Below are 13,573 nucleotides of genomic sequence, written 5' to 3'. Positions count from 1 at the left end.
CCTAGTGTTGGTCGTTAACTACTTCAAATTTATACAAAATGGATATTCAGGTTTTACATTTTTTTTAAAAAAGGCACACAAAATATACTCATATACCTGCCAGTGTTCCTCCAAATCCTTGACTTGTTGTCTAAGCTCTTTCAAACCCATAATAGCTTCTGCTTCTCTCAGTTTCACAGCAATGAGTTCTTCCTGAAGTCTTGCAATGTTATTCTCATCAGGAAAGGAGTTGTTTCTCTAATGCAAGAGAGAATTGGGGATTTTTTTTTAATTTAAAGAATAAAATATAGCATATACAATAATACAGCAAAATAACAAGAGCTATTTTATCTCATATGTAATTGTGCTTAATTTGATACAATCTTATTGAGATATAATCCACAAACTATGAAACTTATTAGTCAGCCGTTTTTAAGAGTATTCACAGGGTTATGCAACCAGCATCACAAACTAATTTCAGTACATTTTAATCACCCCCAAGAAACCCTATGCCCATTTGCAGTTACTCTATGTTTTCTACACCCCCAGGCCCTGACAATCACTAACGTATGTCTCTACGATCTTGCCTATTTTGAATATTTCATACAAATGCAATCATACAATTTATGGCCTTTTATGACTAGCTTCTTTCACTCAGCATGTTTTCAAATTTCATCTTTTTTTAAAATTGCCAAATAATAATTTCAATGTACAGATATACGACATTTTATTTATACATTCATCAGTTGATGGAAATATGAGTTGTTTCCACTTTGAGGTTACTATGAGTAACGCTGCTATGGACATTTATGTAAAAGTTTTTGTGTAGATATATGTTTTTAACTCTCCTGAGTATATATGAAAGAGCAGAAATGCTAGATCATATGGTAATTCTACATTTAATTTTTAAGAAACTGGCAAACTTTTCAAAAGCAGTTGCATGTTTCACATTCCCACCAGGAAGGAACTGTCTTTAATTTTAAGGACACTGAGAATCTAATTCTGTTTTAATAAAACACTAATCAGAATTATGGAGCAACAAGATTAAAAATGTTTTTCAACATGGCAATAAACATACTAACCTCTGATCAGGACTTCAAACAAAGCATGAACATCATTTATATTTTAAGGATTTATGGAAGAGAGCAGTTCAAATTTTGTTTTATTTTTTCAACACACCACTTTGGAAAAGGAGTATAAAATATTTGTACATTAGTCACTACTGTGACTAATCAATACTCAAGAAATTAGTTCTAAGGTAATCTAAGTATTTCCTTCAAGGGTACAAGATGGGTCCTGAAAGACCCATCTTCGGATATAGGGTTGCCGTATTAAACTGCTCTCAGGAATGACCAAAGAATTCTAAATTAGGCTCTAATAAAAGTTCCTTGAGTAAACTAAGTTCCAAGTCTACAAAATTTTCTATCTCTGAAATATTTCATTAACATGTTAGCCCACAGAGATGGCTGAATAAAGTTATTCTTGCCAACTACACATTTTTTGTGATGGATTTTAAATATTTTCTCAACTGAAATCCAGAAATTTACTGTATATGTATTTTAAGAATAACTATCTTGCATGAAGAAATTAACCATCAGAGATCAGATCAGTTGCTCAGTTGTGTCTGACTCTTTGCGACCCCATGAATTGCAGCACGCCAGGCCTCCCTGTCCATCACCAACTCCCGGAGTTCACTCAGACTCATGTCCATCGAGTCAGTGATGCCATCCAGCCATCTCATCCTCTGTCATCCCCTTCTGTTCTTGCCCCCAATCCCTCCCAGCATCAGAGTCTTTTCCAATGAGTCAACTCTTCACATGAGGTGGCCAAAGTACTGGAGTTTCAGCTTTAGCATCATTCCTTCCAAAGAAATTCCAGGGCTGATCTCCTTCAGAATGGACTGGTTGGATCTCCTTGCAGTCCAAGGGACTCTCAAGAGTCTTCTCCAACACCACAGTTCAAAAGCATCAGTTCTTCGGTGCTCAGCCTTCTTCACAGTCCAACTCTCACATCCATACATGACCACAGGAAAAACCATAGCCTTGACTAGACGAACCTTTGTTGGCAAAGTAATGTCTCTGCCTTTGAATATGCTATCTAGGTTGGTCATAACTTTCCTTCCAAGGAGTAAGCGTCTTTTAATTTCATGGCTGCAGTCACTATCTGTAGTGATTTTGGAGCCCAGAAAAATAAAGTCTGACACTGTTTCCCCATCTATTTCCCATGAAGTGATGGGACCGGATGCCATGATCTTCGTTTTCTGAATGTTGAGCTTTAAGCCAACTTTTTCACTCTCCACTTTCACTTTCATCAAGAGGCTTTTGAGTTCCTCTTCACTTACTGCCATAAGGGTGGTGTCATCTGCATAGCTGAGGTTATTGATATTTCTCCCGGCAATCTTGATTCCAGCTTGTGTTTCTTCCAGTCCAGTGTTTCTCATGAGGTACTCCGCATGTAAGTTAAATAAACAGGGTGACAATATACAGCCTTGACGAACTCCTTTTCCTATTTGGAACCAGTCTGTTGTTCCATGTCCAGTTCTAACTGTTGCTTCCTGACCTGCATACAGGTTTCTCAAGAGGCAGGTCAGGTGGTCTGGTATTCCCATCTCTTTCAGAATTTTCCACAGTTTATTGTGATCCACACAGTCAAAGGCTTTGGCATAGTCAATAAAGCAGAAATAGATGTTTTTCTGGAACTCTCTTGCTTTTTCCATGATCCAGCGGATGTTGGCAATTTGATCTCTGGTTCCTCTACCTTTTCTAAAACCAGCGTGAACATCACGAAGTTCACGGTTCACATATTGCTGAAGCCTGGCTTGGAGAATTTTGAGCATTACTTTACTAGCAAGTGAGATGAGTGCAATTGTGCGGTAGTTTGAGCATGCCAAAGAATGCTCAATGCTTCTTTGGCACTGCCTTTCTTTGGGATTAGAATGAAAACTGACCTTTTCCAGTCCTGTGGCCACTGCTGAGTTTTCCAAATTTGCTGGCATATTGAGTGCAGCACTTTCATAGCATCATCTTTTAGGATTTGAAATAGCTCTACTGGAATTCCATCACCTCCACTAGCTTCGTTCATAGTGATGCTTCCTAAGGTCCACTTGACTTCACATTCCAGGATGTCTGGCTCTAGGTCAGTGATCACACCATCGTGATTATCTGGGTCGTGAAGATCTTTTTTGTACAGTTCTTCTGTGTATTCTTGCCATCTCTTCTTAATATCTTCTGCTTCTGTTAGGTCCATACCATTTCTGTCTTTTATCGAGCCCATCTTTGCATGAAATGTTCCTTTGGTATCTCTGATTTTCTTGAAGAGATCCCTAGTCTTTCCCATTCTGTTGTTTTCCTCTATTTCTTTGCATTGATTGCTGAAGAAGGCTTTCTTATCTCTTCTTGCTATTCTTTGGAACTCTGCATTCAGATGTTTATATCTTTCCTTTTCTCCTTTGCTTTTCACCTCTCTTCTTTTCACAGCTATTTGTAAGGCCTCCCCAGATTAACCATAGGATGCATGAATACCAACAAAGCTACTTTAAAAATCTATTTTTAAATTGGACCCAAGAACATTTCCTTCTTCCAAATATTCAAAAGAGAAAGATCCAGACTCTTAACTAAATCATGGAGCCCAGAATACTCCCCATTAGGCATTTTAAATTTTTTTTGGCTTTTTTCTCAACAAATAGGAGAAAAAGTTTTCCAAAGATAATATAAAAATAGCAAGTAGATTTCTAGCACAATTATTCCACTATTAACTGTAGTTATACCCTGTTCTATTTCATTAAGAAACAGTTAAGAATTTGAGGCTCTTTCATGTCCATTGTTTATGAGATTCTCAATCAACGGCTAGATACTACCTAAGGGTAAAAGAAACAAATGCAACACAGAACCCAAATCATCTATGATTTTATAGATGAGAAAACAGAGATTCAGAATTTGTGATTTGGAACACAGACTCTCAAGTCTGAGGTTATGAGAAACCTAAAAGTGTTTCTATTTCCACTACTCATCTGTACTTTAATAACCTTCAAAAGAGGTAAGTTAACTTCTTTAAGTACATCTCCAGCTAAAATCTTCCTATATAAACTGTGATGGTTTTCTGTAGCTTAGAAAGCTGTAACAGTTATACTCAGATGAAAATTAACCTGAAATGCTTACGTATTTATTTAACTAGTCTATTTCTACACTGTTGCAGATAAAACTATTATAATATTTGAAAACAATGGTTAATTTCTTTCTTTAAACAAATTTACTTTTACAAGAAAAACAAGACAGAAAGCTGTGGTACATATACACAATGGAGTATTATTCAGCCATTAAAAAGAATACATTTGAATCAGTTCTAATGATGTGGATAAAACTGGAGCCTATTATACAGAGTGAAGTAAGCCAGAAAGAAAAACACCAATACAGTATACTAACGCATATATATGGAATTTAGACAGATGGTAATGATAACCCCATATATGAGACAGCAAAAGAGATACTAATGTATAGAACAGTCTTTTGGACTCTGTGGGAGAGTGAGAGGGTGGGATAATTTGGGAGAATGGCATTGAAACATGTATAATATCATGTATGAAACGAGTTGCCAGTCCAGGTTCAATGCACGATACTGGATGCTTGGGGCTGGTGCACTGGGACGACCCAGAGGGATGGTATGGGGAGGGAGGAGGGAGGAGGGTTCAGGATGGGGAACACATGTATATCTGTGGTGGATTCATGTTGATATATGGCAAAACCAATACAATATTGTAATTTTATTTTATTTTTAAACTTTACATAATTGTATTAGTTTTGCCAAATATCAAAATGAATCCATCACAGGTAAAGTTAAAAAATAAAATAAAAACTAAAAAAAAAATGAATATTTGTGTATTTTGTGCTGAGGATGCAAATTTCATAGTGGATTTTTTAAAATTTACCTTGAATTGGGAGAAAAGCAAGTGATATATTTATATACTGTTGGGATAAAAATGGTAATATTCATTTTTAAAAGAACTATGAATGTGGTTATGATTTTAGTTCTTTTTACTCATGTTTAGCACAGGTTTTAAATTCAAAAATACACTGTGGTCTACACTAACCCAAAAGTATTCCATACATTAGTTTAACAAATATATGGCAAATTTTTCAGAGCTAAATCTAATTCTTCTAGAAGGAAATTGCTGCCTTCTGTTTAATTACATTAACTGAAATGTGCTTAAGAGGAATGTTTTCAGCATATTTTATATACTAAAAAAAAAGGGTTAGTATTCAGTCAATGGCCAAGATGTAATATTACTACGTTGTAGACTTTTATAGTTCATATCCCAATTGCCCCAGGATTTTAAGGAAATGGCAACCCACTCCAGTATTCTTGCCTAGAGAATCCTGTGGACAGAGGAGCCTGGGGGCTGCCATCTATGGGGTCACACAGAGTCGGACATGACTGAAGTGACTTAGCAGCAGCAGCAGCAGTCTGAGAGATACTGTGTCAGCTATAGTTGGGTGACTCTAAAGGCTGTTAAGTACTACTTATCTTGACAACAGTTAATCTCTATTCCTTAAGTTTCTTTTCTCCAATAATTAAATATCATTCATATCAAAATTATCCTGGTTGTTTCCCTCTAAAAGGACTTTAATCTCTATTTTTACCCAAAATATGGGGCTTTGACCAGTATGGTAACAACAAAAATTAAATAGGAATCATGTATTTTTTCCTTTCCTCTCTTATAACCATGTAAGATTTTTAATGTGCAAAAAACCATGCCAAATTTCACCACTCAATAAGCACTTAAATATCTATCATACGTCCCCTCCAGTTTGGGAATGACAGCCTTCATGTTGTTCTTACCTTTTCTATATCCAGAACTTTATCCTGCATTTCCTTCAGTGCACACTGAGACTCAGCTTCACTCAGTCGGGCTTGGACCAATTCCTTCTCCAGCTGTAGCACAAAATCTTCATTGTAGTTGGAACTGCATTTATGCTACAAGTTATAGACATACACTGAAATTTTTCAGAAGTTTGAACATGTATATATATTAAAAATAAGTGCAATTACACAATACAGCTATTGAGGGTAACCAGACTGTAAAAGTTCCATCCACCTAGTATTTCCAGCTTATCTCCTTTCCAGAAAATAAAAAATTCCAGGTTTGATATCTATAATGATGATCACATTATCAGGTGTTTATAATTGAATCCAATTCGTAGAAGATAAATATCTTCTTTTATCTATCCGTCCATCCAGATGCTAAGAATCTGTTCCAGCTCTATAGACCTGAACTGAACAACACCATAACCACCAGTCATATATGGTTACTGAGCACTTGAAATGTGGCTAGTCAAATTAAGAAAGGTTGTAAGTATAAAATACAAACTGGATTTTGAAGGCTTAATGTGAAATAAAAAGACAAAATATCTCATTAATTTTAATACTGATTGTATGTTGAAATAACATTTCAAATGTACTGAGTTAAAATACTGATTTAATCAAATAAAATTTATTATTTATTAATTTCATTGTTAGTTATTCCTTTTATTATGGCACTTTAAAAGGCATATGTGGCTCACATTATATTGATATTAGACAGCACTGATATAGACTACAGACATTTACTGAAAATTCTATTTTAACTTAATAGGAATAAAAATAAGGCATCTATAATAACGTAAACCATCCTAAATCCCAAAAGAACAAAAATGTATTTGCTGTTAAAAATGTACTGATCTCTTTAAATATATTCATGAAAAAGATTGTTAGAAGCAATGATGCTGCATAAAGAAATTAACCATGAAAGGATGAAACTCTTCCATCTCCTTTCCTACTTTACACCAATGTAGCTATTTAAGAATTCCCCTTTCAAACTAGTTTGTACACAAAGATGTTCAAAAAAGGAAAAAGACATCTAATTTACCACTATAAAAGACTTCCTAAAATAAACTATCGCTTCACATTTAATTCACGTAGTAATTACTACATGATTAAAAAACAGTGACAACTCAAAATTCCAAAATAAGAGTCACAGAGAAAATCTTCTACTGAACTAACATAAGTAAAGAATGGGTCTTTTTACTCTAATATATTAGGAACAAAACAAATAGCAAATTAAAACTATTTAAAAACTATTAAATACTTAATTAAAATATACAGTACTCCCTTGCCCATTACTCAAAAAGTTATGTTTTAAAAATGCACAGTTCACCTACTGGGCAAATGAGAACTTTTAAACTCAGTTTTATTTCTCCCAGTAACTTTCGGATGCTATTAAAACAGTATTTCAATATAAGAAATAGATCTGCAATAGGTATACCACCTTAGCAAATACTTACCTTACCAAACAGAAAAATGACAGTTTTAGAATGGCTGCATCCAAAATGCAGGTGCCATGATTTTTGTTTAATTAGATCATAGTTATTTTATGAGTAATACTAGAATCTTTTGCCTTTAATCTAAAGCTCTGACAACAGTAATTCAGGCTTACTTGTTAAAACTTTATTAGGAGGGCCCAAGGAACACATCAAACCCAAATGGCCAATATGAGAATGGAACCACTGATCTGGTGTAAACCAACCCATCCAACCAAGTGTTTAAAAAAAAAAAAAAAAAGACTAGCAATATTGGGAACAAATTTTTAGCAATAAAATTTACAAAACTTCTAATCATCCTCTGTTGTTCAAGGGATTCTTTCTACAGTGTACATGTTATTTCTCTTCTCTCCAGCTGTTCCTCAATCCACTACAAACTAATTTTAGCCTTCATCCTTTGATGAAACTACTCTAATCACTAACAGTATTAATATCCAATAACAATATAAAAACTCAATGAAAAGCCCTTTTGTTCAGCTCTTAGTTTCACCAGATAGTCTATGGAATTTAAAACAACTGACCACTCATTAAAAATTTCTCCTCCCCCAGATTCCGAGGTGTTACTCTTTCATGGTTTTACCTTATATCTTCTCTGTCTGCTCTGTCAGTTCTACTACTTCATTATAGATATGTCTATGTGTTTATGTGTATATATATGTGTGTATCAATCAGTAGGCCTCAGGGTTTCTATATTCTGTGTTTTCTCTCAATCTTTCTGTTAATTTTCTTATTTTGTAGATTCCTCCTATGTGATTTCATCCATTGTCTAATACAGTCCATACAAAGACAGTATCAGATACAATGTATATCAGATTTTTACTCTATTTAATTCTATATAGACAATGGATGAGATCACCAAGGAAGGACCTGCAAAATAGTTTAAAAAAAAAAAAAAGGTGGTGGCTGGGGTGGAGAGGGAGAGGAACATACAATAATGGAACTCCAGTGGTCATATATGGATGTGAGAGTTGGACTGTGAAGAAAGCTGAGCGCCAAAGAATTGATGCTTTTGAACTGTGGGGTTGGAGAAGACTCTTGAGAGTCCCTTGGACTGCAAGGAGATCCAACCAGTCCATTCTGAAGGAGATCAGCCCTGGGATTTCTTTGGAAGGAATGATGCTAAAGCTGAAACTCCAGTACTTTGGCCACCTCATGCGAAGAGTTGACTCATTGGAAAAGACTCTGATGCTGGGAGGGATTGGGGGCAGGAGGAGAAGGGGATGACAGAGGATGAGATGGCTGGATGGCATCACCGACTCGATGGACATGAGTCTGAGTGAACTCCGGGAGTTGGTGATGGACAGGGAGGCCTGGCGTGCTGCGATTCATGGGGTCGCAAAGAGTCGGACACGACTGAGTGAATGACCAGAACTGAAGGACAATAAATATAGACAGAAATCGACAGATATACAGATATATAAAGAGTGATGACTCTCAAGTCCGTATTCTCACCCTGATCTTTCTAATAAACTAAAGATTCATATTAACAACTTCCTACTGGTTTTCTTCGTCTGTTTAGCCTCACACTCACCTCACATTCAACCTTTCAAAACTGGACTCCTTATCTTTTCCTCCTTATATGCTAAGGATCCCATCATCTAACAACCATCCAAGTAAAAACTTCCACTATGATTAAACTCAACCCATACCAAATCAATCACCACATCTTAGTTTTTCTTCCAGCTACCTCTTGAATTTGTCTGCTTCTTTCCACCTTCACAGTCATTGTTTTTATTTATGCTCTCACCTTTCTTTGAACTACTGCAATAGTCTTACATATATGACCATCTAACTATTAATTACAGTGTGTAGTGGGTATTATTTAATATAGGCATACCTTATTTTATTGCTCCTCACTTTATTGCACTTTGAAGATTGTTTTTTTTTTAAACAAATTGAAGGTCTATGGCAACCCTACTTCAAACCAAGTTTATTGGTGCTGTTTTTTACAACAACAATTGCTCACTTCAAGTCACTGTGTCATATTTTGGTAGTTCTCACAATATTTCAAACTTTTTCATTATTATTATTTTTGGCTTGTGATCAGTGAGCTCTGCTGTTGTTGAAAACAATCACAGTTGTTTTCAGGTGCCATGAACCACACACCCATTTAAGATGGTGAACTTAACTGATAAATGTTGTGTGTATTCTGACAGCTCCACTGACCAGCCAGCCATTCCCCGCATTTCTCCCCTTTTCCTTGTGCCTCTTTATTCCCTGAGATACAATACTGTTGAAATCAGGCCATATGATAACCCACAATGGCCTCTAAGTGTTCAAGAGAAAGGAAGTTCTGCATATCTCTCATTCTAAACTGAAAGCTAGGAATGATCAAGCTTAGTGAGGAAGGCCTGTCGCAAGCCAAGATAAGCCAAAAACTAGGGGTCTTGTCCCAAACAGCCAAGTTGGGACAAAGAAAAAGTTCTTGAAGGAAATTAAAAGTGCTACTCCACTGAACATGTAAGTGGTAAAAATGTGCAAAAGCCTTACTGCTGATAATGGAAATAGTTTTAGTGGCCTGGATAGAAGATCAAACCAGCCACAACACTCCTTGAAGCCCAACTCTTATCCAGAACAAGGACCTAACTTTCTTCAATTCTATGAAGGCAGAAAGAGGTGAAGAAGCTGCAGAAGAAAAGTTTGAAGTTAAAAAGAGATTGATTTATGATATTTAAAGAAAGAAGCCATCTCCATAAAATAAATGTGCAACTTGAAGCAGCAAGTTCTAATGTAGAAACTGCAGCAACTTATCCAGAAGATTTTGGTAAGATCATTAATGAAGGTGACGACATTAAACAATAGATTTTTTATGTAGATGAAACAGCCTCCTATCGGAAGAAGGTACCACCTAAAGCTTTCATAGCTAGAAGAGAAGTCAATGCTTGGCTTCAAAGTTTCAAAGAACAGGCTGATTTTCTTGTTAGGGGCTAATGAAGCTAGAGGCTTGAAGTCAAAGCCAGTGCTCATTTACCATTCTGAAAATCTTAGGACCCTTCAGAATTAAGCTAAATCTGTCTATGCTCTCTAAAAATCAATGACATAGCCTTGATGATAGCACATTTGTTTATGACATGGCTTACCACTGTAAGCCCCACTGTTGAAACCTAATGCTCAGAAAGATTCCTTTCAAAATATTACTGTTCACTGACAGTGCACCTGGTCACCCAAAAACTCTGTTGGAAATGTAAAATGAGATTAATGTTGTTTTCATGCCTCCTAACACAATATCCATTCTGCAGCCCAAGGATCAAGGAATAATCCTGACTTTCAAGTCTTATTATTTAAGAAATACATTTTGTAAGGCTATAGCTGTCAAAAAAGAGCCATTCCTCAGATGGATCTGTGAAAAGTAAACTGAAAACCTTGTGGAAAAGATTAACCATTCTAGGTGCTATTAAGAAAATTCATGATTCATGGGGAAAAGTCAAAATATCAACATTAACTGAAGAAGCTGATTCTAACCTTCATGGATGACTTGGAGGTGTTCAAGACCAGTGGAAGAAGTAAGCACAGATGTAACAAAAAGAGCAAGAGAACTAGAGTTAGAAGTGGAGCCTAAAGATGTGACTGACTTGCTGCAAACTCATGGTAAAAGTTGCACAAGGAGTTCCTTTTCATGGATAAGCAAAGAAAATGCTTTCTTGAGATGGAATCTACTTCTGGTGACAATGCATGTGGATTACTGAAATGACAACAAAGGACTGAGAATATTACACATGCTCACTTAATAAAGCGCTGGCAGGGTTGGAGAGTATTGACCCCAACTGTGAAAGAAGTTCTACTGTGGGCAAAATGTTATCAAACAGCACTGCATGATACAGAGTAATTTTTCACGAAAGGAATCAAAATCGCTGTAACAAACTTCACTTTGCCTTTTTAAAAATATAAATTGTCAATCTTCAGTAACCACCACCCTGATAAGTCAGTAGCCATCAACATCAAGGCAAGACCTTTCACCAACAAAAAGCTTACTCACTGAAGGCTTAGATGATGGTTTAGCATTTTTGGCAATAAATATCTTTTAATTAATGTGTGTACATTGTTTTTCTTAGACATAGTGCTACTGCATACTTCATAGGCTACAATACAGTATAAACCTAACTTTTATATGCACTGGAAAACCAAATAATTTGTGTGACTCACTTTTTGTGATATTTGCTTTATTGCAGTGGCCTGGAATTGCACCCACAATCTGAGGTATACCTGTATTTTACGTTACAGCTTATACTAAATTGTAGTAGAAGCATTTTTACGATTTTGCCACCTGGCCCAGGCAGGTGTTTTCTTTTCCTTTTGTACTGAGATTAAAGAAGTTTTAATTCCATGTTTATTAGAACAAACATGTTAATGAAAATTATACAAGCAGTGATACACTTTAAGAGAGTATTCAAAATAAACCTAACTTCACTAAGCCAATTTCATCTCATTATCAATTTTTGTATATAGCAACTAGAACTATTCAATTACATTCATATGCATTATTGAGCAAAAAGCTTTTACTGGGATCAGTACTTAGTACTGACTCACTGGAGATTCTGCATTTAGTGCTATGAGTTGGGGGTTTAGCATTAATTTGGTTGGAATATGGACCAAAGGGTGGCCCATGGTGAATGAACTGGAAATGCTGGACATGCCTTGGTTCAATGTAAAGAAAGGGAAAACTGGTGACAAAGAAATTGGGGAAGATGTATGGAGACATATCTTTCTGAATATGCTAAAACTGTGAAGATGCTGCTTCCCACGTGAATGCTTGCCAAAGGGTGACCTCAGCAGAGGATTTTTAAAAATCAGTTGAAAGATTCTGATTTAGGCTCTAAGGAAAGTGTGGTCCAAAATTTCTTGTGGCAAGAGCATTCTCATTCTTCCCTTCTGGGCTGGACAAACCACAAAAGCTGCAGTGTTGCCCTACTTAGATGAAAGGAATATAATAATATCTGCTTCTTCCACTATGCTCTCTGTTCTACGAGGTCAGTTTCAGCTCATCTCTGAAAACTGTAATACTATTTGCTATTAAGCACTAAAAAGTTCTGTTTTATTTTTTGTTTCTTGCTTTTTATTTTTGGAGTCAAATATTTTTCATTGCTTGATAGAGAAAGGGGGAAATGGTGCTCTCAAGTTAGAGAAATAAAAGATTTTAAGTCATTAAAAAAAAAAAAAAAACTCAATTGAATGGGATAACCCATTCCGTGGATACCAGTCAGCCTCTATCCTCAGAAAGCCCAATAAGCTTATGAACAAAGTAGCTACAGTAGCTGGAAATGAGGTTATACATGGGCTCAGCAACACGGATTTCTACTCACCAAGGTGATCTGGTTACTGCCACTGCTAAGTGTCTAATCTGCCAGCAACAGAGATCAACACTACACCCCTGATATGACACCTTCCCGGGGGTAATCAACCTACTACCTGGTAGCAGGTTAATCATACTGGACCAGTTCCAAAATGGAAGGGACGTTTTGCTCTTACTGGAATACACACTTACTCTGGATATGGACTTGCTTTCCCAGCATGCAATGCTTCTGTCAAAACTATCATCCGTGGAATTACAGAATGCCTCTCCACTGTGATGGTATTCTACACAGCGCTGCTTCTGATCAAGGAGTGCACATCATAGCAAAATAAGAGCAGCAATGGGCCCATGCTCGTGGAACTCATCAGTCTTATCAAATTCCCTAATATCAAGCAGCTGGACTGACAGAAGGGTGGAATGACCATTTGAAAACTCATTTCCAGTGCCAGCTAGGTGGCAATACCTTACAAGACTGGGACAAGGTTCTCCAGAAGAATGAATATGCTGTGAGTCACTGTGCAATATACAGTGTCATTTTCCCCCATAATTCACAGATATAGGAATCAAGGGGTGTAAATAGGAGTGACACTATTACTGCTACAGACTCACCAACAAATGTTTGCTTTGCAACATTATGTTCTGCTGGTCTAGATTTCTTAGTTCCTGAGGGAGGAATGGTTCCATGAAGAGACAGTAAACTAGAAGTTAAGGCAAACCACTTTGAGTCCTCACACATCTGAATCATTGAGTAAAAAAAGAGAATTATGGTGTTGGTTTGGCTGACTGATCACTACCGAGTAGTCCACTACACTACAGTGGAGATTTGGAAGAATATATGTGAAACATAGGAGATCCTTTCAAGTGTCTCTAATATTTTCATGCCTTGCAATTAAGGTAAAAAAAAATTACAATAATTCAATACAGGAAGGATTGCTTATGGCCCAGATCCTTC

The 13,573-nt window shown here is 36.3% G+C and overlaps 1 protein-coding gene across 12 annotated transcripts in view; it reads right to left on the bottom strand.

Annotated features, from left to right (window-relative positions):
* EVI5 (ecotropic viral integration site 5) overlaps nt 1-13,573 on the bottom strand; it is a 234,397-nt gene that overhangs the window by 87,697 nt on the left and 133,127 nt on the right. For 9 of the 12 annotated variants that reach the window (XM_005204328.5, XM_059885080.1, XM_059885083.1 and 6 more), the window contains 2 exons: nt 5,815-5,949; nt 97-237 (listed from right to left, as the gene is read on the bottom strand). In XM_005204328.5, coding sequence (XP_005204385.1) covers nt 97-237; nt 5,815-5,949 — 276 coding nt within the window. The remainder of the gene's footprint in view (nt 1-96; nt 238-5,814; nt 5,950-13,573) is intronic. The other 3 variants (XM_059885081.1, XM_059885088.1, XM_059885089.1) reach the window with 1 other exon arrangement.

Source organism: Bos taurus, chromosome 3 (genome assembly GCF_002263795.3).
Source record: "Bos taurus isolate L1 Dominette 01449 registration number 42190680 breed Hereford chromosome 3, ARS-UCD2.0, whole genome shotgun sequence".
Classification (NCBI taxonomy): domain Eukaryota; kingdom Metazoa; phylum Chordata; class Mammalia; order Artiodactyla; family Bovidae; genus Bos; species Bos taurus.
The sequence above is the reverse complement of the archived record's forward strand: the minus strand, read 5'-3'. Positions and strand labels throughout refer to the sequence as shown.